The sequence below is a fragment of the Daldinia loculata genome (genome assembly GCF_022478755.1).
Source record: "Daldinia loculata strain CBS 113971 unplaced genomic scaffold F4817scaffold_10, whole genome shotgun sequence".
NCBI classification, from domain to species: domain Eukaryota; kingdom Fungi; phylum Ascomycota; class Sordariomycetes; order Xylariales; family Hypoxylaceae; genus Daldinia; species Daldinia loculata.
In genome coordinates, this window is record NW_026054864.1 from 14,618 (window position 1) to 41,165 (window position 26,548).

The 26,548-nt window shown below is 43.5% G+C and overlaps 6 protein-coding genes across 6 annotated transcripts; 4 read left to right on the top strand and 2 right to left on the bottom strand.

Moving 5' to 3' along the window:
- Positions 1-3,490: 3,490 nt before the first annotated feature.
- F4817DRAFT_313391 (uncharacterized protein) lies at positions 3,491-3,743 on the bottom strand (the record flags this gene model as incomplete). Its single annotated transcript, XM_049300242.1, has 2 exons — positions 3,491-3,594; positions 3,656-3,743. The coding sequence occupies 2 exons, from the start codon at positions 3,741-3,743 to the stop codon at positions 3,491-3,493; spliced, it is 192 nt and encodes a 63-aa protein (XP_049161398.1).
- Positions 3,744-5,117: 1,374 nt separating this feature from the next.
- Positions 5,118-12,357, top strand: F4817DRAFT_11972 (uncharacterized protein). The gene is made up of 2 exons (XM_049297612.1): positions 5,118-5,312; positions 5,417-12,357. The coding sequence occupies exons 1-2, from the start codon at positions 5,246-5,248 to the stop codon at positions 11,893-11,895; spliced, it is 6,546 nt and encodes a 2,181-aa protein (XP_049161399.1). The 5' UTR covers positions 5,118-5,245; the 3' UTR covers positions 11,896-12,357.
- F4817DRAFT_11965 (UBC-like protein) lies at positions 12,274-13,770 on the bottom strand. The gene is made up of 3 exons (XM_049297610.1): positions 13,632-13,770; positions 12,424-13,566; positions 12,274-12,357 (listed from the first exon to the last, which is right to left on the bottom strand). Exons 1-2 carry the CDS (start codon positions 13,678-13,680, stop codon positions 12,719-12,721), a joined length of 897 nt encoding a protein of 298 aa, XP_049161400.1. The 5' UTR covers positions 13,681-13,770; the 3' UTR covers positions 12,274-12,357; positions 12,424-12,718.
- Positions 13,771-14,807: 1,037 nt separating this feature from the next.
- On the top strand, positions 14,808-16,266 carry F4817DRAFT_313394 (uncharacterized protein; the record flags this gene model as incomplete). Its single annotated transcript, XM_049300243.1, has 3 exons — positions 14,808-14,984; positions 15,052-15,674; positions 15,732-16,266. 3 exons carry the CDS (start codon positions 14,808-14,810, stop codon positions 16,264-16,266), a joined length of 1,335 nt encoding a protein of 444 aa, XP_049161401.1.
- Positions 16,267-17,202: 936 nt separating this feature from the next.
- Positions 17,203-19,008, top strand: F4817DRAFT_11999 (glycoside hydrolase family 7 protein). Its single transcript, XM_049297619.1, has 3 exons — positions 17,203-17,921; positions 17,989-18,397; positions 18,547-19,008. Exons 1-3 carry the CDS (start codon positions 17,313-17,315, stop codon positions 18,846-18,848), a joined length of 1,320 nt encoding a protein of 439 aa, XP_049161402.1. The 5' UTR covers positions 17,203-17,312; the 3' UTR covers positions 18,849-19,008.
- A 215-nt stretch (positions 19,009-19,223) lies between these two features.
- On the top strand, positions 19,224-21,889 carry F4817DRAFT_329692 (palmitoyltransferase PFA3). The gene is made up of 2 exons (XM_049302300.1): positions 19,224-19,647; positions 19,791-21,889. Exons 1-2 carry the CDS (start codon positions 19,455-19,457, stop codon positions 21,272-21,274), a joined length of 1,677 nt encoding a protein of 558 aa, XP_049161403.1. The 5' UTR covers positions 19,224-19,454; the 3' UTR covers positions 21,275-21,889.
- The last annotated feature ends 4,659 nt before the right edge of the window (positions 21,890-26,548 follow it).

Sequence of the window (26,548 nt, forward strand, 5' to 3'; positions counted from 1 at the left end):
TAACCTTATAACTAGGTTTTAATGATTTAAACGTTTTAATAATCCGTTTATTAAATTTAAATATTTTATTTAATATTTAATTTTAAAATCGAAACTAAATAACTATTTTAACCAATAAATTTATTTAATATTTGGTTTTTCTTTAATTATTAAATATTAATAATTTAAATAATTTATTAATATTACCACCTTTTACGAGGTATAAATTAAATAATATCTTTATTATTTAAAAATATGTAATATTGTTATTAACTTTATATTAAAGGTTAAATAATATAGTTTTGTTTTTTTTAATTTATATAATAAAAAAGCTACCGGATATTACGCATTTTTATGTAATTGCGTAAAAATTGCCTTTATTATATTTTATAAAATATCCGTTTTTATTTTAGTAATTTATTATAAATTAAAATGTTTAAGTAATAATGTATAAATAAATAAATATTAAAATTTTTTAAAAGTTAATAAACTATTATTTTATAATAAAAATTATTTTGGTTTGTTTTGCTGTAATAAATTGGTTAATGAGGCAATTATTTTTAAATATTTTTTAATAAATTTTTTATAAAAACTTATAAATTTTAAGTATATTTAAATATTTTTTACGTTATTAAACATTAGTTATTTAATAATAATATTAATTTTAACTTTATTTATAAAGATTTTTTTAATGTTAATTATAAATTTTAAAAATATAATTTAAATTATATTAAATATATATTTTTTAAGGTTTGTATAAAGTTTTTATTATTATAATTTATTAAAGATATTATAAATTTATTAGTGGTGATTTTTCTTTTTTTTTAAATAAATTAATATATTATTTAAATAGATAATATATATTATATTTATTAAATTAATTAATACGTAATTTATATAATTTTAGAATATAACTAGCATATTAATAAAGTTAAATGGTAATATTAAATATTTAAAATAGCTATATTTTATTTTAAATGTTATCTTTTATTTATTTTTTTTATAAATGCGTATTTGGTAATATGTATTTTTTAGGTCGAGTTTAATTATTATTTTTACTTTTTTTAAATAATTTAATATTTTATTTATAAGTGGTAATATTATTTTATTTTTTTTTATTATTTTATTTAAAGTTTAATAATTAATATAAAGTTATAATTTACCTTTTAATTTTGGTATAAATAATATTAATATTTTTATTAAACTTTTTAAAAATTTAATTTACTTTTTTTTTAATAATTGGTTAATATAATTTCGAAATGTTTTTTATTTTATTTTAAATAATGTATAAATAAGTTTTTAAAAGGTTTTTATTTTTGATTTTAAGTTAATTAAATGTTTTATTTTATGATGTGTTATTAATACGCTGGAGAATTTTATATTAAAAATATTAATATATTTTTTATATTTTTTAGGTATTTAATAATTTTTTTTTTTAGTTTTTTAAAGTTTTACTTTTATTACGGCAATAATTATTATTATTGTTAATTTTTTTGTTATTTTATGTATTTTTTTTTTTGTTATTATTAAATGTAAATTTTTATTTTTTAAATAATATTTTTAACGTTTATTTTTTTAATTTATATTTAAATTTGTTTTAACATTTTAAAGAATATTTAATATTATTTTATATTTTTTATTTAGTATTTTTTTAATTAATTTAAATTTGTTATAAATTATTTATTAAATATTTACATTATCTTTTATTTTTATTAATGTTATTTTTTGTTTTTTTATTTATATAACTTTTTTAAAAATTTATAACTCCCTATTATTTTTTTATCTTTTTTCCTTTAAAAAAAGTAATTTTTTTTTAATACGTTTACGTTATTTGCAAAATTAATAAACCTTTTATAATATACCTAAATTTTATTTAATTAAAGTTTAATTATAATTTTAAAATAAACTTGTAAGGTTAAGTTTTTTTATATTTATCTTTTTTCTTTTTTATTTTTAATAAAAAAGGTATTAATATTAAATATTAAAACTTTATTATAAATTTTTTGATATTGTTTTATAAAATGCCTTTTTTTTTTACATTAATAATATATTAAATTTAAATAATTAGTAATTTAATAACTTATTTTATAACATTTAAAATAAATCGGAATAATTTTTTTTTTTAATTTATTGAAAATTTTTTCTTTTTTTTCTGGGAGTAACCGGTTAATTTTTTAAATTTTATAAATTTAAAATTTTTTAAAACGTTTTTATCTTTTTTAATTTATATTTGCAATTAGGTTTTTAAATATTAATTTAATATTTTTAGTTTTTTTAATTAATTTTGTTTTAATAATAAGTAAATTTTTTTTTATTATTTTTAATTATAATATTGGCGTTATTTTAATTAGTAAATTTATAATTTAAAGTTTATTTATTAAATCGTTTAAATTTTTTGCTTTTATTAACTTGTATTGTTTTAAAAACGTATTAAACTTTTCCTTTTTTAGTTTAATATAATATATTTAATTTTATATAAATTAATAAATTACATATTTCTTTATTTTTAATAGTAAAATTTAATTAATTTTTGAATTTTTTCTATGTTAAATTTACTAAATTATTACGTTTTTTTATTATTAAAAAACGGATTTACTGGTAATTTATTATTTTTTTAAAAAATATATTTATATATACTACTTTTTTTTTATTTGTTAAAAAATTGTTTATTAATAATATAAACCTTTTTTTTAAATTTATAAAAAATATTATTAAATTATTTTTATTTTTTTTTTTATATTTTAAAGTTAAGAAATTAATTTAGAAATAATTTTTTTATTATAGTCGTTATTTATTTTTTTTACTATTATTTATTTTTTTTTTGGTTAAATAAAAATCTGGTTCCATTTTTATTTTTAAAACTTTTAAATATTTTCGTTTTTATTATATTTTTTAATTTTGCATTATTATTTTTAATTTAGTATTTAACTAGGATTTAAATATTAACTTTTTTATTATATTAAAATTTAAAATTTTTATTACGTTTATTATTTAGTTATTATTTATTAATTGTTATTTAATTATTTTTTTATTTTTTACTATTTTTACCTTTTTTTTTTTTAATAAAATTTCTTTTATTTTACGTTTATCAATCCGTAAATTGGAAAAAAAGGCATTAATTTATCATAAATAACTTTTAATATATAATTACTATAAAAAAACAAGTAATTAATTAATAAATAATTTATAATATATATATAATTTTTAATATTATTAACGTTTACTTTTTTTTAAATTTATAAAGAATTTAAGGTTCTTTTATATATAATATAATAAATAATTAATTAGTAAATAGTTTTAGCCTAAATTTTAAAATCCTTATTACGTTATATACTTATTATAATCCTTATCATCTGATATAACAACAGCTTCCTTCGTCTGCTCAAAGCTAGAGGGGAACCAAGATAACTATTGGAGTTACATACAGTCAGTTTGCGGTGCCTCCTTTGGCATGCTGCAATAGAAAATTAGTTAACTGTCAAATATAATATTCGGTTTCAATTTCTCAATATCACTTACTCCCATGATAGACTAAAACGTGGGAGGCATCAGCATAGTACTCGCAGCTGGAGCCTGGTTTACGAAAGCAGTTGTCTGGGCAGTTGCAAGCTGCGCCTGTAATAGACAGGGAGGTTAGACTGATATCAAGCCCCGAGTTTAGGAAAGGCAAACGAACGTGCGTCGGCGGCAATCGGAGCCGCACCCATGGCCTGGCCGGCGAAGAGGAGCGCAATAGCGGAAACGATGGCGGTCTTGAAATACATCTTGGATGGATGTCGTCGAAGTGGCAATAGAGATGAAAATAGTCTTAGATTTCGATGTCTTGTTGGGAGTTGGGTGTTTGGGTGTTGATGGAGAAGAAAACTCGACAACGAGCTGTCCTTGAGGTTTTATTTATACTCCCTATCTTCAAGATATGTCATGTCATTGTGGCCTGGGTTATGAGATGAAGAGTTTCTTCAATTCACTAAATAAAGGTATATCTGTGTTACCGTAAACTATGAAGTCACCATCTCGGGAATTCCACACATCCTGTAAACAAGCGGTGGTTTGTCATTGAAGATGGCCTTACAAGATGGTAACCATTAAGATGAAATAGGACAGATCCTCTTTGTACGACAATTGGACATTAAAAATACAACGTATGCGTATATTTTCAAGATAATTGGATTCATCTTTCAGACGACCCTGCGAATTAAGGAGATGTCATACTGTGAAAGCAGGCCTCCCAACTCAGCCGTGAGTCCTAATAGTGATTCGCGTGAGGAATGCTTCTAGCCTCATATAGGTTATTCCCTCAATACGGTTCTCGTCTAACTTTTAATGAATCCGTGATGATGACTGGTGTGACTACCTAAGGTAGATGGACATTATTGAAGGGACTGTTTTAGACTCTAGTTCTTGTTGGGATAACTATACCTAAACAGGTCCTACTTGTACTCATTTCAACCTTGCCGTTTATCGTGACAGACTGAAGAGTATAGGAGATAGCATAATGCGCATTTACTTAAAATTGTCTACTCAGAAATCCTCCGGGCTATATAATCCTAGATCCAAGTTTTTGACCTATTATCGTACCATGTCAGAGCAAGCTTGTGTAACAAAAAGTCAACAGTGAGGCAGCCATTTTCGCATGATATTCTTCGGGGCTGTATGTCGGCTATTTGAAAATATGCGATGAATACCTGGAACTGGTAGTTCATGTACCCGGGTACTTATTCTTCCCGATATCGCCTGAAAGAAATGAAGGGAAGAGAAATGACGGAGAGGTAGCAAACTGAGTAACGAGGGTACGGGGATGAAATTCACTCGTAACTTGAGTCTTATTGATGTACCCAATATATGGCTTATCGGAGGTACTTTTATATTTACATGTAGATATGAGGGTACGTGTCTCCTTTTGGGGACTTGACCTTGACTTTAACTTCAAGTGCTTTGTTCATGTCTTGAGGTAAAATAGCGCCCGGGAGATAACAACCTGAAAAGTTCAGCCGATATTAAGCCGCTTGATTCGGAACTGTGAGTCACCTGATGTGCATTTAAGTTTATTGAGGTACCTATGTACATACGCGCCCCACAAGTTGAATTCGCTGCCAAGTTTCAAGTTTCCCCTCACTGCAAATCATTCTTCCATTCTCAATTTAGAAACAACTTCATGCGTGTTTGCAAGTCAGATCCCCGAAGCACACTGGTTCGATCCTTTTAGCGCCTAAAATTCTATCACCATTTTCTCCCTTTTTTCCATGCCTAAATACCCACGTGCAAGATGGAGATTGGCCTCGACGAGCTGATCGAGTCTCTCCTGACAGAAATAGCCTTCTCTGGCGTTCGAGGTGAGTAAAATATTTGAATCTACCAAAGTCTCTCGACGATTCCCGTTAGGATTTGTCGAGAGCTGCTCTATTTAATGGCCTCAACTAAGGCTTACTTATTTTAGGATGTTCGGTTTCTACATTATTGAAGACAATAGAAGCTTTTTATAGCGGTGCTCAAGAACAGATCAGTAATTCTGCAGCAGAGCATCGCGATGAAGGACAGAAGCCAAGCGATGCACCACAGACCCACCAGAATGCTCGCAGCTATGATCTTTGCATGTGCTCAAAGGTCTGGGGATGGCTAGTATCAAGGGCAGACGTCTCTGTGGGCACCAACAGGCAATTCAACCATTGCAAGTTAGAGGAGATCCTAGCTCTTCCGGAAGAGGAAGATGACTTGTCGTCCGCAGAGGTGGTTGAAATATCCAAAAATCAAACTTCGACTCCACTAAATGAGCGTCAGCGCCCTTTAAAGAGCCACCGAGGACCGGAAGGAACTTCTTCGAAGTACAGACCTCGTCTTCATGTTTCGGATGAACGGCAATGGAAGACGATCGCTGGCCATGGCCCAGATCTAAAACGGCTACCATTATTTGAATGGAAAGCACTTGTTGATATTGCATCTGTGAGGGAGAAAGGTATTCTTCAAGGGGATTTGGTCCGACTGTCTGGTCAAGACAAGAGATCCCTGCCCACGCGCACCGACGCTCTAGCAAAAAAGGGCTACATTATCAAACAGTCTATTATTCTTCGAGGATGTCGCTCTAGTAAGCTTTGGCTTGCTCGATTTGCCGATAACGCGAAAGAAAATCGCGACGGCCTCAATCTTGAGAAGCTTGACTTATCAAAGGAGACTTTAACCAAAGATCTTCGTCCGGTTCCGTTTAGCGCTAGCTGGAATGGCGAGAGACTTGATTATATAGCTATTGCACAAGCTTTTAATGCTGTCATCAAATCATGGGGCATTATGAGATACTGCGATGTTCGAACTAAGTTGGATGCTAATCGCGTGCCACAAATGAGAGCCCTAGCAAAGACATCTCGATGGTTTACCAGCATAGGAGCAGTCACGTTTGTGGCAGCAAGATTCGCGAACGGCCAGAAGCTCTTCAAAGACTGTGTCAAATTTATCAGAGAACCGACGGCTGAGGAGTGGAGAGTCTTCCGAACTACGCCAAGTGCTCATATTAGAGTCCCCTCGGCGCGACTAGGGAAAAGAGGGCAAGCGTCGCGAGCTCGATATAATAAGGGGACTAAGTTCAGTCCTCATAGTCAAGTCAAATCCAAGCAGTCACCGAGCCAAGAGCGCCAAAATAAATCATCAGATAAAGAGCAATTAGTACCATCTTTGTGGACTCCATATAAGCCTATGGTCAACACAACATTCGAGATAATCAAGAGAGCTGGCTCTAAGGGGTCCTCGAATCTCGAAATCGGCCGCCAGACATTGGGACATGGTTACCGCAAGTACATTGCCGCACTTACCGGGACACTATCGTTGCCCAATTCCCAGCCCCCTCATCTACAGCACCTCAACGTTACCTCACAGCTTAACCGCATAGGAAAGACCATGACCTACCAATTCTTCGCGGATGGCGAAGCCGGCAATTCCGTTGTCGAAAACAGCAACGAGAACAAATCTAATGACCAAGAAGCAAATTTAGCTAACCGGATTGTGGATGGACAAACTTCGCCATACGATTTAATGATTCCGGGAGCTAGTTATGTGTATTCGCAGCCCCAATCATCCAAATTGGCGTCAGAACCTGTTTCGCTCTCCCACCTTCACGATATTCTACTAGCGCCAAAACCAAAGAAGGGTAGGAAGCGGAAGAGAGGTTCGAATGGGGAACCAACTAAGGATACGAGCGGCGATATGCAAGAACATCCCAATAAAATACCTAGAATAGAGGAACCACCATCAAGAGATATTCAGGGAGATGAAGAGATGACGAACGACAATCAGGGGGCACATCCAAACGTGAACGAGCCTATTCCTGTACCTACTGCCATTCTGCAACAACCTACCCTTGACCTAGGGCCACCAGCTCCTCTTGCACCGCTTCTACCGCCTCCACCAATTTCTCGACCACCTGGTGTATATCGTGAGCCTGACAACTCGTTAGATCCCCCCGGGAAGAAGGGGCGGCGAAAAAAATCACTTGTCCTCACACTAAAGTGTAATTCACTCAAGCCTTGGTTGGAACGTTTATATAATAGCCAACCAGCAAACTCTGGTGAACTTTCCTCGTACCAACCTGGTTCTCTGCCTACAAATCCGACGCAAGGCCCACCGCAAGCTGAAACTGAAGACAACTCTACCTTATTAGCAGAACCAGAGCCAAGTCAGGCTAAGCAGAAACCGACAAAGCGTGGCGGTAAGACGGTATTTAGGTGTGATAAGTGCGGCAATAGTTGGAAGAATTCGAACGGCTTGGACTATCACCTTAACAAATCTCGTACTGCTTGCAATCCCGCTTACATCCCAGCCCCGCTGCCACCTCCCAGGCAACTTGCGAAGCCAAAACCAATAGCTAAGACGATATTGTCAAAAGCATCTTATGACCATGAGCAGGGCCAGGGCCTCGGTGATCTCCAACTACCAGACTTAGCTCGCAGACCATCACACCGTAGCTCTGACGTTGGAAGCGGTCGGCCCCTGCTACCTCCTAAGCGTATTCGTCTTAGTGAGAATCTCGTACCCAGTGAGGATACCAGTGATTCAGCTGCGCAAGTATATGCTGGAAGCTCTATCATGTTGAAAGATGTAGAAGCTTATGATGTTATCGATCATCGAAAACGAAGAGAGAATAGCCAGGCAGCTTTGCCCAACCTTTACGGTACGGGTTCTCCAACACACCAGGCGAATCAAATGTTATTCCAGGTTACACCTAAGAAACAACATCAAGCTAGCGAGCCCGATATCAGACGAGGACAGGCTAGTACTAGTATACAGGAGAGTTGTCAGAAACAAAAAAGTAACCTTGCCTTAGCACGCGACCGCGACCGAAAATCCAGAGCTGAGAAACCCGAGTCTTATACTACAGTCTATCAACCTCATTCAGAACAAACGGAAGCTAGTAACAGGGAGCCTGCGCCATCTGATTTCAATCTACGACCTACTTCATTAAAATCGGCCACACCTAGCGGCCATCATATATCTGGAGCAGCTGTCCCGCCGGCCGCCATCAGCCACCCTCTTAATGACAATGGGAGAAACGATATTCCGGATTCTAGGATGGTTGACAGCCAACTAAATAACGAAACTACACGGCTAAACCAATTGACTCCGAAAAAGTCCCGCAAGTCATCTACACTTACTGTGGGCACGGTACGTAAGGATCGAACAACCGGTATCATCCAGCATCTTCTTGACAAGAACAACGGTGTCTTCCCGGGACAACGATCTTTGTACTTGGCTATGGTATCTCTCTGGGTCAAAAAGTATAGTGATATTGAGCCCCCCGACTGGAAGGTATGCCAGAATGTAGTAAATAAGATGGAGAAAGCCGGTGTACTAGCACAGCAACGCTTCTTTTTCCTCGACGATAATGGCAAGCTTCAAGAATGTTGCGTACTTGCTAAGAAGCAGCAAGGTGGATCTACTACCACAGATTTAGCTGCTGACCCCAAAGTGGTCATGGTCAAGGAGAAGATGAGAGAAATGCACCCGGAACCGTATATCCCAGAAGAGTTTTCGCTGTCGCAGGATGAGAGCGAGCTCTTCGACGCGCTTGCATCGAAATATAGAGAATCCACGCCTTCTAACGGACCTCGAAAGCAGTTTGGAAAGTCGAACGTGACCGAAGATATTGAGGTATTGCAATACCCAGCTTATGTTGTCAATGATGCCTCTACACACATAGCCAGCTCAAAGCGGCCCGCCGAAGAAGACGAATTGTCGGATGTGACACCCGCGAAGAAGATTCGTGTGGATACTAGCACCATAGATAAGCCCAGAAAAGCGCCCAGGCCGAGGAAACGAGGCGAGCAACGTGAGTACTGGGCAACTGCGAAAGTCGCGAAATATATTTGGAACCAAAAGCAAAACCCAGGTGAAAAATGGGGCCAGAGACACGCCAATCTTCAGAATTTTGCTACAGGAGCATGGTCAGCTTTGCCCCAAGAGGCTACCTCCATGCGACCTAGTATTGATAGAATCCTATCTTCACTTCGAACTTCCCGCGAAAATGCGTTAGTATCAATGAGACATGTTTCCACCAGCGGGTCTAATGGTACGGAGGGACACCCGAAGAGAAATAATGCTAACTCACCTGGTGAACTTCTTTGGAGTCACGATTCGACAGGCGGTGAAAATGGAGAACATTATGATGAAATAATGCCTGACGTAGCAGAAAGGGTCGAGAAAGGCCTAGTCGATCGATTTGTGAAACCTTCCATTTCTACATCGTTTGTACCTGAAGATTCAGGGTCTGAGGAAGAAGACGACGATACGATGTTAACCGAAGTACACCATGCAGAAAGTATGGAGGAAAACTCAAGCTTCCCCTCTGAAGGGGTTAGCACTACGTTCGCAAAGAGCAAAACGATTCGGAATACGCGAACTGGCTGCTGGCCTTGGCTACCGGTCAGCTTTTTCGAGTCGAACTCCACGAGCTTTGCATTGGCCGGGGCCATGCCAGAGGCTCGATGGTTCCAACGAGCGAATTTGCCACAGAATTCCGGGGATATCATCAAATCTCTCCGGGGGAAGGTCCAATTCAACTCTTGGGCAGACCCCTCCTACGGAAAATTTCTACGAGAAGTGGGCATCATCGAGAGGTGGGAACAATCAGCTGAAGGGTCCCAAATTCTCTTACACGGATCGGTCGCACCAGATTATATATTCATTTCCCTCTCATCTGAAGAGTCAAGGGCAAATATGAAGCCCATTACCCTCGAGTGGCCTAGTAACGGCCAGTATACTGTGGAGAATATACCAGAAGAGATCAAGAACGCATCTCCCGACGATGAAAATGCGGGCTTGTCAATAATACATCGCAACAGGGGTAGACCAAGAAGAGAACATCCCGCCGAGTCACAGCCTAAAGAACAAGCTAAACCCAGCGCAAAGAAGCCTGGAAGGAAGGCACAAACAGTTCCAGTACCCCAAGCAGAAGTTCAGTATAAGACGCGATCACTCAGACCCATACCTGTCCAGCATCGTGGCCGCGTGAGCATACCGCGCCCGAATGAGGATAATCTTGGCCTCAGTGGCGAAACAGAAGTCATAGCCGCGTTCGTGGTATTCAAAACACTCCTAGGTGGGATCGATAGAAAGGCAGACATTGGCTCAATACTGAAGGCTTTCCCTAAATTCTCTCACTCAGCACTAAGAAAATTCTGGCCTAGAGTCAGCAGGGAACGGAAGACATATATTGATGCTTTGACGGAGAAGTTTCAATCGGCATTTTTAGAGGCTTATGAAGCGGGGGAAGTTGAACCCCTTAATTACGACGACATCGACTCGTACGATTGGCAGTCTCTAATCATCTGGGCTACTAAATTGGAGACACACGACAAGGTGGAACTTCCTGGATCCCGACGCGATCTAGAAGAGACCTATTCCCTTGAGGATGTAGGCAACGAAGCTACAGATTGGAGAGAGACATGGTTTCAGAACTTAGCTTCTATCTACTCGCGGGTTGAGGCGACGTCTGGCGAGCCTATCTCAATCCCTCTAAGTCACGATGTTTCATATGAAGAAGAAATTATTAGCCGGGCGAGATCGTGGGTTCGCTCTTTGTGTGTAACCCCAATACGGGGTGCAAAAATGCCCGAAGAGATTCGTGCGAAACTCTTGAGTCTAAGCGGCGGAAATGAAGCAGAAACAAATAAGCTGCTCAAGAAAGTAGTTGATAAGCTTATATCAGAAAGGGTAGCCTCAAGGAGCAAAGGGAAGATACTGGGTCAGTCCTTGCGACTACACGGAGTCTTTGCGAAGCACCTTGAGAAGCCGGCTACTGTCGAAAAGTTTGCACAGTCTGCCAACTTCAAAACACAACTAGATGAAAGCTTTCGCAAAGGCGAGGGGTTTGTTGTCCCGTACGTTGCCGACGACGGGACAATCATGGCGATTTTCAACCTCCAAGCCCAAGGCCACATCCGCGCAGAAGCCATGGATATCCCTAATATTCCCTTTGGGTTTGAGCCAGGCAATTACGACGGCCGGACGTTCCCGAAAAGTTATTATCACTTCAACGTAATATTGTCACCTACGACGAGCTACGTGTTTAACGAAGATCTGCCAGTTCTCCAACAAGCAGGGCAGGTTGGTGTACCCCAGCAGGGACCTCTAAACGAGATACCGATCTGGGTCGATTTCTTCGGAAATCTCGATAAGACCCGCTGGATTACATATCTCAGCATGACAACTTTAGCGCTCGCAACCAAAGGCCCACTGACGCCGCAGACGGCAAGCGTGCTGCTGAAGCCGTTCGTCGAGCCGTTCGAGGCCAAGTTAATCATGGATTGGATTGATGGTCTAGGCATCTTGGAGCGCTACGACTCAGGGCAGAGCGCCACGGTGGGGGAGTGGTGGTGGTTGGTCGTGGGCCGACTGGCACTTGATGTGATGGGAAGAGGTGTTTCCCAAAGTTAGGATTGTTGAAGAGAGTTTTTCATTGTACACTATACCAACGCAAATTTGTTGCGTGGCATAGAAAGGCGGCATATTAGGGCGTTTAATGAGGGAGATATCCATCAGTTTGTTGCGAAGCATTTCCAGACTTTTCTTGTTAGGATCTTGGCAGCGTCGCACAGGAATGGTCAAGTTTATAATAATGCAATGATTTCGTTTAAGGAAAGGCGAAAAGAGACAGCGGTAGTGCACTTATGGAATTGAATACCTAGGTACCTACGTATATATTTTCTTAGTATATTTATTTCGCTAGTCTCGAGCTATAGAGAGCCACGTTGGTGGTAGGGCGATACGTTATAGTTGCGGGCCGTGGGCTTGAGATGGCGGCCCATGTAAACGGCGATTCGATTCGATCCCGTCTAGCGCCAGATTCTTGGCTCTTTTCCTTTTGGGTTAACTAGAACTTTACTAGGAAGTTATCAACTTCATAAGGAATATTAGCATACTTGATGAAGTAATTAGGCGTTGGGATAGAGTGTAGTAGCTTACGATCGTGGCATTTATCAACTTGTAGTTAACCACCCAGTTCTTCAACCATCGCCTCATCTTATATTACCCGATTTCGACATTGTAGTCCGCATTAAAGAGAGCGTTTCAATTGCAAGTTTCCCATAAGTTTCTATAAACTTAAATTCGTGTAGCTCGTTTCGGGTAGCGTCCGAAGCCTTAAATTCAATCTCTAATTCAGTTCTTCCATGGTATCACTACCCGCTGTCGCATGTAATTCAATAACGCCTTTGTCCCGCCTATAACGCCGATTGCCCATGTTCGCCTCTTGTCACCACTAATGACCTATAATGATCTTCGTCAACATCGCAATCAATATCACCACCAACGACACGATCGCGTAGTCGACCCACGGCGGCACTCCCGCGTTCGGATCTACCCTCCTTGAAGTCTGCAGCGGCGCAGACTGCCCTACAGCTGTTGGCAATGGTATCGTTCTCGTCGGCGTCGGCGTCGGAACCCCCTGTGCAGGTCTAGGAGCAGGCAGCGGATCTTCCCTCCTCGGCACAGTCTGCACAAAGCCCTCCGCCAACTCCGCACTCTCCGCATCCTCCTTCTCGCCCTCGCTATTAGCCGCAGCCCTCGCCTTCTCCATCTCGTCGCGGAAGCCCATCTTCAGCTCAGCAGGGACCTCAACCTCCTCCTTCGTCTCGCCATCGGCCTCGGCGCACCGCTGCTCGCACTCGGCAATGATCTCGGCGTTGGTCCTAGCGCACACGGGACAGCGCCAGGCGCGGCTCTCGACGGCAAGCTTGCGGCGCACGGCGTCGTTGGTATCGAGGCCGCCGAGCTGGCCGCGCGCGTCCGTCTCCATGAAGGAGCGCAGCGCGACCAGCGCCGTGCGCACCCCCCACGCCGGCTGCCACGATTCCTCGTGGTGTCCCGAGATGCTCAGGCAGATCTCCCGGTTGGCTTCGAAGCGGCCGCTCGGCGTGGTGAACCGGAACGACGGCGGACGGTGCGGGTACGCCGGCGGAAGTATGATTCGCCCGTGGTATATGCCCTCGGCGAAGGCGGATTTCGGCGGGCCCCGCAGCGTGAAGTGCCATTCGAAGAGGTCGGATTCGAGGGGTGCTGCTGTGTAGTCTGGGGATGGGGAGGTGGAGAGCTCGGCTGCTTCTTTTACTGTTTATTAGGGTTTGGTCAGTATATATTTGATGGTCTAGAGGGAGTAATTGTTGTCTACGTACATATGCGCCTGATAGTTGGTGACTTGGAATTGAAGGTAGAGGTAGCCATGATGGCTGGTGATGTTTAAAATGGTCTTTCGTATTAGTAGAGGGAGTAGAGGGGTTATCGATTACATAGGGCTTATTACGGGATGGAAAATAGGTATAGTTCAACACCGATAGAGTTAAAATGTGCGGGGTTTTAGGTTAAGAGAGAGTTTAAGCGGTTGTTCCTGGCTTATGTACTGGTTCTAATAAACGAGGCCAGATTGTCTTGATACACCTTGGAAGTCACAAATTGATGCGATGCACGCACTATAATACATACAAAGGACAAGTACACCCGGGACCCTTGTTGCGATAAGATGAAACGGCGAAGGTCCTACGTAAGCTACTGCCGAACTAGCAATAACGCCGAAAGCACGTGATAATTTCCATTTTCATGTCGCGTTTAAGTCACGTGCGTTGTAACATCTCAAATCAAAGTTGGGTAACTACATGTACAACCTCTTGCAATAATACAAGCCAGTTTTATATTACACCATGAAGGAAATAGCGTTCCTTCTAGATTTTCAAATCAGATCAGGGGCCACAACTGTTATTACATGTATTACAAAGGTCATCTGCCAGGAGTAGACTGTTCACCATAGATACCCCTTTCCTTGTTAAGACACAGACAATATAAGTCAACCACGGCGACTTCCACTTTAAACGTAGTACATAATGTTCTGGAACAATTAAAATCTACATGTAGTTGTTCGCCTACAGAGTTAATAGATACATGTGATTCACTCATTTGGCTGTTCTAAGCGATACATGGGTACCTACGAGATATGTTTAGGGAAGTCGCTCTGGGATAGATGTAGTTAGTACATGCGCATGATATTCATACATAGCAGTAACGGCGACTGCCCGGAGAAGGCGCGCTAAGGAGGATATGGTCGTTTAGTTATCGCACCTACCTAAGGTACCTAACCTAATTCCCACGCGCCTTCCGTTAGATATAATTCTTTTTCTGCCGATCAAATATTTAAACAAGAGGTTTCGCGGTCGCCGCTGTCGGTATCGACTTTGAAGAAACATACCTCGGAGAGGTAATTTGTAACTTCATTCTTATTCTCCTGTCCCTTCTCCAATGCATTAGTCAACTCTTCTACGGGAACTTCTACCCTTCTCTTTGCGCTTTGAGGAGGAACTATGGCGTCCCGCGTGCGCGGTACTCCCGCCCCTCGTCTGAGATGCTTGAAGTGTAAAGCCACATTCGCCGATCAGCGTGGCCTATACCTTCATCAGCAGGAAAAGGGACACCTAGCTTGTGGTTTTTGCAAACAGTCTTTCCACGATATCAAGGCCCTGATCCAACATCGGGTAGAAGTAAGTCTCCCTTTCAATTGCGACACTTTCCTTATAAGACCCTAACTCACTAAACTCACCTATATAGGACCATAAAGCGGAACAAGACCTTCCCTGTCCCGGTTGTGGTACGAAGTTTGTCTCTGCAGGAACATGGATGTGCCATGTCGAAAGGGGCGAGTGCCATGCAATCTTTCCTTCAGATATATCTGGAAATATTGTCCAAGCCGTAGAGTCCATTTCGAAGGCTTTAGGCGAATCCAGATTCGAGGATGTAGACTACACCGTCAATTCGGGCAGATCGTATACTGAGATCGGTGACGTCTGGGGAGACGAATGGAACAAGGAGCAGAGCCTTGATGCGCGAGACCACCCCGAGCGATTTCCGAGAACTGCACAGCAGGAGTTCTACCAAGGCGGCTCGAAGCAGACTGACCTGCTGACGGGAGATGGAGCCAATCTTGAACAGCGCCCATTCAATGCTTGGGCTCAGAAGAAGAATCTGTTCCCGGAGAAGGCAGCACATCGCGCTGTACCACCTCCGCCGTCTCTCCTCGAGAATATGACAAGACCGCCCCCCTCAACCCAGCCTACTGGAGAACGTATCCTTAACCCGGACCACCCGGGCTTCAACGCGGGATTGTTTTGGAATCCCTTCTTGAAGACTTTCAAATGTCCCCACAAGGATAAATTTACCTACAAGGAATGCGGGTGAGTACTTGACCACTCGGATCACCACGTCTGAACGAAGTATTAACGTTCTCGTAGCTCGAAGCACTCTACTGCATCAGGCTTGATCACTCATCTAAAATCACCGGCACACACCGGTACTCCTTTCCAATGCCCGGGATGCACAATTGTATTCACATCCGGTAGTTCATGGGTTCAGCACGCAGATAACGTAAACGAAAAGAAGTGCTGCATTCGAAACACGGGTTTTTATAGGCAAGCGCTAAACACGGCTACCAACGGTGCCTTGAACATCGATGACCTCATCAAGCTTGCGGATGATACGGCGAAGGTGAAGTTTGATAATGACTGGGCCGCATCCAAGAAACGTGGTGAGCCTGGTCATGTGCCAGGTTCGGAGGCGTGGGTAAAGGAGAAGGATGCTGAGGCCTCCAAGTCTCAGTCAGATCCAGAGAAACCTCAGTCCGATCCAGAGAAATCTCAGTCCGATCTAGAGAAATCTCAGTCAGATCCAGAGAAGTCTCAGCCAGGCCCGGAGAAGTCCCAATCAGACTTGGAGAAGTCTGAATCAGACGCAGGAAAGAAAATTACCCACGAGGAGTACACATGGTAGTAACATTATGAATGAGGCTCTCAGAACTCAGTGGCGGAATATAGGCTTCTTGCGGATACGTTGGTATAAGTGGACGGTTGTGTCTCATCAGAGCACTTGGTTTCCACTCTGAGACGGCTGGTTGTTCAACCAATCATGGTTCGATCTCAAGGCATGATGATCGGGTTTGCGTTGATTTTTTCTATGCGTTGATTTGCGTTAATAATTTCCTCCTTTGCGATTAGATTAGGTACCTAGTTGAGATCAATGGCTTGATACCTCATAGTCCTAACTATTAGTCAGCAGAGGTCTACCGCAACTTGCCAATATACGCGATGATTTCTCTCAGCAATACCGCCTCAGCTTAGTGATGTAATATTGAATGAGGACCAACTGGATCTCAACAACTGATTACTATAGCATGGTGTTTTCCGTGATTCTTAGACGCTCTAGCCAATCAAGTAATAAGAAACAACCCCATACTTTACCGTAAGGCATTTTATCCATGCAGATTATGATTGAATAGCCCGCACATCACCCTACACAATTCAGCCGCCAGGGTTCTAGACGTGAGTAGAGCTAATTACCAGAGTAGGTAACCCATCCCTTGTTGCGAACCGACTTCTCGTACTCTTCCCACGTAGTTGCGATACATAGAGCATTCGTGTTGATCTTAGACTACTCTGTATTCTATTTCTGGCATTGCCATATGACCCCAGGAGACATCTTTGTTCCCGCGCTTAAGAGTGTCACGACTCGCGACTGGGTTCTCCGCCTTCTCCAAATGCAGCGCGGGTAATCTATCGTTACGATGGGCATTGGCGTGGTCGAACCCTGCATATTCATATATTGCCCAGTCGGCTGGTGATCATCTTTACTGAGAAGGGGGTCGGCAGATGCACCCTCATGCGTGAATTGGACTCTAATTACCAGGTCGACGCCATGACGATAGAGAGGGGTCCGGTACGGTTGGGGGCATTTATATAGGCAGCCGCCCTATTTCAACATCACCTCCGATCTATCTATCTGGCATCCATCGCAATTTCGGCCATTTTTTAACGGCGATCATGCACATACGCGTAGTGATCACAGCCGCGTGGCTCCTCGCCCGTCAGGCGGTGGCGCAGGGCATCGGTAACTCGGATACGCACCCGCAGCTTACGACAGAGAGGTGCACCAAGGCGGGCGGCTGCGTCAGGCAGAACACGTCTATCGTCTTAGACGCGAGCTTCCACCCCCTACGGCAGGTCGACGGGACCAGTAGCTGCGGGGGGTACGATGGCGCGCTGAATAAGGAGCTGTGTCCAGACCACGAGGCGTGCGCCAAGAATTGCGTTTTCGACGGCGCCGACTATGAGGGCAATGGCGTGCTTGCGGATGGAAACATACTCACGCTGAATATGTACGGAGAGCGCGATGGTAAACTTGCGACGCTGAGCCCGCGCGTGTACCTGTTAGATGCGAAAGAGGATGATTATGAGATCCTACATCTCAAGAATCAGGAGATTAGCTTCGACGTAGATGTGTCGAAGCTGATCTGTGGTATGAATGGCGCGATGTACCTTGCCGAGATGAACCAGACTGGAGCCCGCAGCGCTCTCAACCCGGCTGGTGCGAAGTACGGGACTGGATACTGTGATGCGCAGTGCCCGAACCTGCCATTTATCAACGGTGTGGTAAGTTTTACCGCGCCCTCGATCCTTCCTACATACCTTGAAGCTGATAGGATATCTATAAATCCAGGCCAATATCGACTCCCGAGGGGCTTGCTGCAACGAGATGGACCTCTGGGAAGCCAACTCGCTGGCCTCGGCATTCACAGCTCACGCATGCAGCCAGCCGGGCGTGTACGAGTGCAAAGGGGATCAGTGCGGCACTCTGGGCGTCTGCGACAAGTCCGGATGCGCGTATAATAACTGGAAAATGGGCAATACAACTTACTACGGTCCTCGCACGCCTCCGCCGGGATCGTCGGATAACGGTAATTTGACGCGGTTTACCGTCGACACTACGCGCCCGTTCACTGTGACGACACAATTCCTCACGCAGGGGAATCCGTCAAATATTACTAAGGGGATCTTGAACGAAGTACGAAGGCTGTATGTTCAGGATGGCGTGGTGATTGAGAATGCACCGGTGATAGCTCGTAACAGTATGTGATATGAGTTCCCCTCCCCTCCCTCTTTTGGTCCCATATCTCGGGAGTTGGGATTTCCCGAAACACGCCCGGACCCCTAAACTCTTAAGTAGGTATCAAATAAACAAAGCGGGCAATTATTTGTTAACTATCGCTACAACCAGTGCCTCCCGGAGACTCGCTGCGCATGTCGCACTGCCAGGCCGTAGCCGACAACTTCGAGAATATGGGCGGGCTGACGAACACGGGGCAAGCCCTGGACAGGGGAATGGTGCTGGCGTTTAGCATCTGGAACGACGACAAGCAGTTCATGAACTGGCTGGACGCGGGAAATGCTGGGCCGTGCACGTATGAAGAGGGCAGCCCGGAGCTCATCCGGAACAAGAGGCCGGATACGAGCGTTACGTTTATGAATGTTAGGTGGGGAGATTTGGGGAGCACTTATAACAATGGCACGGTATCGTGAGGGTATCTGCTGTGATTAGGAGGGGAGTGAAGTAAGAATTATCGGAGACTAGCAGATCGATAGGTAGGATATTTATATATATGAATAAGTTAAAGAATTATTTCACATATCAATCTTCTCGGGAGTCGAGGCGATGAGTGATGATGAGTTATGATACCTGCATTGAGTGAATAAGAGATTTGTTCCATTAGATATGACAGCTTTCTCTATTTCATATTTGCTATAGAAGCATATCAATACCAGATTAATACATACCTGATAAGGTAAGCATCAAAAGAGCACTACTCAGCCACAGCCACAGCCACAGCCCCATTCCTTCCGTAACCCCTGTCTCTCTCCCCTTGGTCCACGTCAGGTCCACTTAGAATCTGGATCCTGGAATTCGTCAGGGGACGTTCGTAAGCAACTCATCCCAAAAAGAATAAAGTACCTAAGTGAATGGGTTTCATGATGTGATACTTGCTTCTTTCTTTCTTTCTTTTGGTCGGCAGAACGTCACTTTTTCCTTTCGCTATCTTATTGTATCAATCTCTCCTTTTTCTTCTTTTTCTCTTTTTGCAACGTGTTCGAGCTATATGCCTGCATTATTGTCGCCTCTGTCGCCTCATGGATAGAATCCCTTCGCCCTCGTTGCGATCACCTCCGAATATGGCTCGGAGATGGTCACGGCGCATCGAGCGCTATTTCTGCGGCGCTCTCACCTACTTTCCCCTCGCCTTCGTCTACAGTATGACCACATGGGCCGTATGGGTCGTTGTTAATATCGGCTCCAGCGCCATGTCAAAACCTGGTTGGATAGGTTCGTATTTCAAGTCTTTTTTTTTAATTAATACTACGAGCTATGCGACGAGAGCTACAGCCTTTGCGAGCTTGAGACTGAGATTGAAGTTTCGAAGTTGAAGGCAGAATTAAAGCTTGCTTAAAGCTAACATCGATTCATAGGAACTAAAACCTCTATCGGCGGCGTCCTTCTCTACTTAATGCTTAATTGGTGCTACACCACCGCCGTCTTCACGAACCCTGGTAGCACCACCAACGAGTCCGGCTATTCTACCCTACCCACCGCCGCCCCGCCGCAAGCTACTTCTTTCACCGTCAAGTCCAACGGCGAGTTGCGCTTCTGCAAGAAATGCCAGGCCCGGAAACCCGATCGTGCGCATCACTGCTCGACCTGCCGCCGCTGCGTCCTCAAGATGGACCATCACTGCCCCTGGCTGGCTACCTGCATCGGCCTACGCAATCACAAGGCCTTCCTACTATTCCTCATATATAGCACCATATTCTGTTTCTACAGCTTCGCTGTTTCCGGGACCTGGGTGTATGCCGAGCTGTTCGCCCAAACTCAATATACTAATACCCTCATGCCCGTTAACTACATCATGTTAGCCGTCGTCTCCGGCATTATTGGACTCGTCGTCGGCGCCTTCACCGGCTGGCACGTATTACTTGCGAGTCGCAACCAGACAACTATCGAATGTTTAGAGAAGACTCGCTATCTAAGCCCGCTACGAAAGACGCTGCAGCACCAGTTTGAGGCGCAACACAACGGCGAGGGCATCCCTTTACCGAGGTACGGCCAGCAATTACTTGATATCCACGCGAACGCGCTTCCTGGCGTCACCAGGCCGGAGGAGGGCGAGGTGAGGACGACCAGGAACGACATTCCGCCGCGGCAGCTATCATTCCAGGAGCTGGAACAGTATCGCGCGAGGAAGCGGTATGAAGAATATATGGACGAGCAGGACTCGGAGAAGCTGCCGAACGCCTTTGACCTCGGTGCCAAGCGGAATTTGTTACACTTATTCGGCCCCAAGCCCATACTTTGGTTTTTCCCGATCATGAACACGACAGGCAACGGCTGGACCTGGGAAGCGAATCCTAAATGGACAGCAGCGCGGGAACGGATGGCTCGAGAGCGCGAGCAGCAGCGACAGCGGGAAAGAGCTGCTGGTTGGGGCGAGCCTGACCCGGGATTTGTCCCGATCACGGTTGAGCGGGCCAACGGAGGTGCCGGGAGACACTACCAGGCATCATTACCGCCACAACCGCCGCAATACCAAAACCAACGCAGCGGTCGACGTGTCCCGTCTAAGGCGGATCGCGTGCTAGGTCGCGATCCAAACCTATACGTAGACGAGCCACCGAATTCAGTATCGATGCGGACGCTAAATCGACAGGGTATGGCGATCGAAGATGAGTTTGATGAAGAGAGTAGTAGCAACGAAGATGATTGGAAGGATAAGGGAGAGGAGGATCCGGAGAGTAAGGCGATGAACGTGGTTACGAACGGCGGGTGGGCACGAAGTGGCGCCAGTGGATTATTAAGAAAGTCGAGCACAGGAGTAAAGAGTGCGAATGGTGGGAGTGTATCACCGGCGAAGGGGGCTACGAAGCGGCAGAGTAGTGATGAGGATGAGGTTGATTAAGGACGAAGGTTAAGAAATGAGAAAAGGAGTATCGACTACACAATCCGCGAGGAAAACGGAGGAATAAGGGGGATGGATGGAAGGACGAGCAAGCTTCGTCACAACTCTTGTCGTCTCTACGGTTCTTCTCTTTTAGGCTCGTGGATATCACTGCATGCATGGCTCAGGCGTTTCAGATGTAACAGGTACGATTGATATTCGGCGTCTTCTTTTGTCATACCTTAAGTACCTTTTGGTATGGTATGTCACGTTGGTATACGGATTAAGGATAAGATGTATTATGATTCTCGCCGAGGCAACATTTGTATATTGGAATACCATCCTAGCGCTCTTGGAAATAGAGACGCATGGCCGAGAGGACGGCATTGGTTAAATGAGTTATGGTTAATTATATATATTTTTACGTTGATTAGGGAGTTTGTAGTAGATTGGTGGTGATAAGGTTGTGTGAAAGCGTATAAGTGTTGTGTAGTATGGAAAAGGGGTAGTACTGGTGATGGTTTAACGTCTACGGAACGGGTATCTCGAACAACTAAACAACTAGAGGCATAAGAGGTTATACTCGAGAAAAGCTACATAGGTAGTTAGTTACTCTAGCACAGCAATATAATCTACTTTCTATATACGTTTATATAAGGTAATGAAGTCTTATGCCAGTTGAGTCTTGTCAGGGGTTGCTTATGTAATTTTCTCTTAAAAGGGGGAACAATGCTTAGGAACCTTATCATCTCATTCTTTCTCGTCCCTTTTTGTGATGGTTAATAAATATTCAAAAATCCATAGTTTAAGCGAATAACAATATATATTCATCTAAAATATTTTCCTGTTCGCGTATGTTTTGCTTGCATGTCAACTATCTCATGTCTTATAAAGTAAAGTAAAAGACCATTAAGATGGACGAGGGTAAGTAAGTCTTTAAAAGAATTGGTCTTAGAATTATTATGACGGACGGTTCCGAATATGTTAGGTATATTGTTCACTGAATTATTAAAGCCTTTCTTATCTTAGAATCCTTTTAACTGGCTTAATATCTGTCCTATTTAGGCACTTTTCGGCTTTTTTGCATGGTTTTAAAATGTTTCCCTGGTGAATCTAAAATCATGCAAAAGATTTTATATTTTCTTGTCATGGGAATAAAATGATTATTGACACCCGAGGTATGCTATATTTTAAATTAAGGTAAAGCAATGGTCTTAATACCCAGTCAGTCCGAGATCTATCCCATTTAATTCTAGAGTTTGAGAAGACGTGTTGCAATTTCTAGTACTATTTTTTCGGATGATACTTCTAGAACCTGACTAATTATCTAAGTATTAAAATAGAATACAACCAAATATTCAAATATAGAACATTATATGAACTCCCATAGTGTCAGGGTTTAAATGGGTTAGGGGTAGACTCAGGGGTAAATCTACTAGGATCGGGTATCTCGTAAGAGGGTAGAAAGGCAGGCGTTAATAGTTCAATACACCTATCCTGACATTCACTTTATATATGACATTTATCAAGGGTTACATCTGACACACAGATCATTTTAGAAGACTGCAATTCACGTTTCCCTCGTTTACTAATAACGTTAGCATATGAAAAAGTCAAATTCACCCATACGGCCTATTAATAAGCCTTCATCTTACTTATATCTAATATTACATATAGTAAGACGCCAGCTGTTTCTTGTTTACTTTCGCCCAATTCACAGCTTACAAATGGAAAAGCCAAAACTCAACACTACTATTACGGTTCGTACGAGGTATTGACAGTCGTGAACACACGGCTGTGGCTGAGCTATCTCAGGCCTTACCAGATATTGGTGGAATCGCTACAGCGCACTCGTGATATCACATCACTGTGTCTCAGTGATAGTATCATGTAAGTGTTGTAAAGTAGTAGATTGATTAACTAGGAGGGTATGTTCTAGCTATCTATCAAATGAGTGTACGAATGGGAATAGCATCGTTAGCCTTGTAAGGCCAGTCAATAGCCCCGTGTTTGTCCCCAACAACTACCAAATAAGTATTCGAGATTTTATAGTTATTAGTTAAAGTAACTAGGTAACTAAATTAAACTCCCAAGCATAGAAAAGTTTTCTGTATTATAAATAAATGTTTATACCTTAATATTTTCACTTATTCTACTTCATATCGTCTCGCCGGTATTGATCTTCTATATTTCTCATAGTTAATAAATTTAATGCAACTTTCATAACACACATCAAGTCTTAAGCAGCTTCGGTGGCAATAACTTTCGGTAAAGATCATTATCAAACATGGCTTGCAGTACCTATCTACGTAAGTACCGAAACAAATAAAATACATTAAGGCTTTTTCATGCTCTCACTATGTAGTTTACACGCCCAAGTAATCGTGCACTACTCTCATAGTCACTATCGCCACCACAAATCTCTTTGAACGACATGCATAGGTAAAGATGCCTAAAGTAAGCAAAGCAAAACAAAGCAAAGCCCGATGGCTTTTCGAAGCAGAGCCACATGGGCACTTATATTACAATTTATGAAGTAATAATTACGCAACTAATCTATGTAATGCTCGTGGATGACACGTCTCATCCCATCCTATCCATCCATCCATCTCCTGTCGATCACCGGTTAATCACGTGGCCACCATCTATGTATTACATTACACTACATTATGTATACATATTACACAACTCTTCTCGGCGGAATTTTCCAATTTCAAAACTTTCCTACCGTACATACATACTCGGCCAAATTCCAGCAAAACCAGCCGAAAAGGGGCCTCGGACATATCTCCGGCTACGTGTTCCTCCAGCACGGGATCGCCTCGGCACGAGCTGGGGCTGGGGCTGGGGGGTGGGGTACGCCCGCTGGTACGCCCGCTGCTGCGGTAGGCATAAGTCGCCGATACGCTCCCCGAAGCTACCTTCCTTGCCGTACCGTACCGTACCTTACCTCGCCTTACCTACCTGCCTACCTTACCTTGACGTACCTACCTAGGTAGCTACCTACTCCACCCCCGGTCGAGCCCAATTTGCCCAGGCGCAGATAGCGTGACCTAGGTATGTTTAGACCGGGCTCCTACAGTAGCGGGCGGCCCTCACGTGGCGGGTCCGCGCGCGCGCGGCAGTCGTCGGCTTTGGGGGCTCGCGTTCCACGGGCTCGGGGGCATTATGCCTAGGTAGCTAGGTAGTTCGCTGGACCGCGTAGGAATATCTATCTAATCCCTCGGTGTCTGCCTGCCTCCGGCCGGGGAGAGGAGGGGCGTCGGCGTATCGAGGCCCACCGCAGTGAGAGTAGGTAAGTAGGTAGGGGGACGCGGGGCGGGCTCCGGTCCCACGGGTCCTCCACTCTTGTTTCTCCAAGAGGCTTTTAGCTTATATGCGGGCGTGTCCAAAACCGCAAAAGGGGCCCCCATACGTACATGGAATTATAGGCTATTCGAAGGGACACGAGAGAGAGAGAGAGAGAGAGAGAGCCTGAGGGGACGTCGTCTTTACGTAAGTGGTCAATTGTTAACAACGAAAGTCTGGGGTAAGATCTAGACCCCCCCCCCTCTCTCTCTATCTTCCTACATACATAGATGCCGAGCCAAGATACGAAGCCCGTCTTATGCTCGTAATAGCAGCTAGCAAGCAAGCACAGCGATCTCCACGATCTAGTGACCTATGATGCTACGTCGACATTTTCGAGGCGTCCAACTAGGCGTCTCTGCCTGGTGGACCTGAGCAATGCAGGAAAGGGGTTCTAGTTCTATGGGAAAGTGACAATACATACATACCTACCTAGGTATCTTCAAGTACAGTACTGCTCGCCGCAGAACGACCGCTGATTCCGAGTCTCTCGTTTGAATTGCTGTGCTGTTTATTGCCAAGTAGCTAGCTAGCTACTTAACCACCCATCTAACCCTCAACTACGTCACTCCACGAGGATATATCCCACCCCATGCTCGTGTGCTCGTGTGCTCGTGCCTACACTAAGCTCGTCGTCCCGGCCCGCACCCACACATGCAGAGCGGAGGATCCTCCGTTTCCCTATCATTGGTGTTCCCGGAGCGGTGAACGAACTCGCAGCTTTCCCCCCACCTAATTTTCCGCTGCGAAAGGCCCTATTTAGCACTGTCGACGGATCTACCGTCGGCGAAATCAGGTAGGAATCCAGGCGATCCTCCACGGCTTGTCTCCACGGTTCGTGGAGTCGACGCAAGAGCGCATCATGCCGCCCTTGCCGCTAAAGAAGGGGTAGTGCCGCGCGTTATCTTGTAGTATGTAAGCACGTAGTCATGTAGGTGCGGACGTGCGTTTGTATGTGTAGGTAGTTGGGCAGTTTAGGCAGGCTGTTTGGCCCCCCCCTCCCCTGGTTTATGGCTCCCCCGGAACCAGAGTTGGGCTATCGGCGGAATTTAAGAGCCTAGAGAAGTTAGGAGCTCCGACAAGATAGCTGGCGACATTTACTGTACGTAGGAGTAATATCGCAATCCCGAGGACACGGAGTCGTTGCTATCGGTAGCGAAGCATGAGAGTGTGTGGCGTTATACGTACATGATGCATAACACGATCGAGGCAACTCCGAAGAAGCGGGACGGCAGGAATCCTGCATGGATTTCACCGTATTATACCGTACCTTGTAGCTGGTACTTGCAACCTGTGCGCTGAATCGTCTGCGTTCACTTTGCTGTACAAACTCCTGGGAACCCACCTTGCGTCCTCGATTGGGTCTCTGGCATATTCAAGTACCGTAGGTAGACGTTAGATGCCCCGGTCTGAGGATTGGATATTGCTAGGTATTGCTGCAGAGCGCAGGATATAGATTCCATTAGAGGATAAACAGAAATCCGAGAAGGAATAAAAACGCCGACGCGAAGCGATGCGAAACGGAATGGAACGGAACGGAATCAGGGGAAGCAGGCAACATGGATTGACCACACCTAGGGGGCTACCTATTTCGTATGTTCCCCCATCCCGCGCCCAGAGCAAAAGCCTCATACGTACCTATAACGTACGTGATTACCTATAACGTAAGTGGTGGTACAGCGTACGGCTGATCGATGCTGCAGGTCCTTTTCTGACAGCCAAAATAGGCTGCCAGCTAGCCATGCCATGCGATAGCGTGAGCCATCTTGCTCCCCCATGTGCTAGCGCCGATGGTGCTCATCCATGATCCATCTACTGTACCCCCGCGTCCCGGCGCTCACGTCACGTCACGTCACGGCCAGGGTTCGAGGTGAACAGGAAGGTGAGAAGGGATAGGTACTCGGGAACGAGCTGCAGGACCCGACAGCATGGTAAGGCTGTCGGCGA

What these genes read in the sequence shown, in the direction of transcription:
- F4817DRAFT_11972 (XM_049297612.1), top strand. Translation starts at nt 5,246, where the DNA reads ATGGAGATTGGCCTCGACGAGCTGATCGAGTCTCTCCTGACAGAAATA. An exon ending in AGCCTTCTCTGGCGTTCGAG is followed by an intron (nt 5,313 to 5,416) that starts GTGAGTAAAATA and finishes TACTTATTTTAG; the next exon opens with GATGTTCGGTTTCTACATTA.
- F4817DRAFT_11965 (XM_049297610.1), bottom strand. Translation starts at nt 13,680, where the DNA reads ATGGCTACCTCTACCTTCAATTCCAAGTCACCAACTATCAGGCGCATA. An exon ending in ACCAACTATCAGGCGCATAT is followed by an intron (nt 13,567 to 13,631) that starts GTACGTAGACAA and finishes CCTAATAAACAG; the next exon opens with TAAAAGAAGCAGCCGAGCTC.
- F4817DRAFT_11999 (XM_049297619.1), top strand. Translation starts at nt 17,313, where the DNA reads ATGCACATACGCGTAGTGATCACAGCCGCGTGGCTCCTCGCCCGTCAG. An exon ending in TGCCATTTATCAACGGTGTG is followed by an intron (nt 17,922 to 17,988) that starts GTAAGTTTTACC and finishes CTATAAATCCAG; the next exon opens with GCCAATATCGACTCCCGAGG. An exon ending in ACCGGTGATAGCTCGTAACA is followed by an intron (nt 18,398 to 18,546) that starts GTATGTGATATG and finishes CGCTACAACCAG; the next exon opens with TGCCTCCCGGAGACTCGCTG.
- F4817DRAFT_329692 (XM_049302300.1), top strand. Translation starts at nt 19,455, where the DNA reads ATGGATAGAATCCCTTCGCCCTCGTTGCGATCACCTCCGAATATGGCT. An exon ending in GTCAAAACCTGGTTGGATAG is followed by an intron (nt 19,648 to 19,790) that starts GTTCGTATTTCA and finishes ATCGATTCATAG; the next exon opens with GAACTAAAACCTCTATCGGC.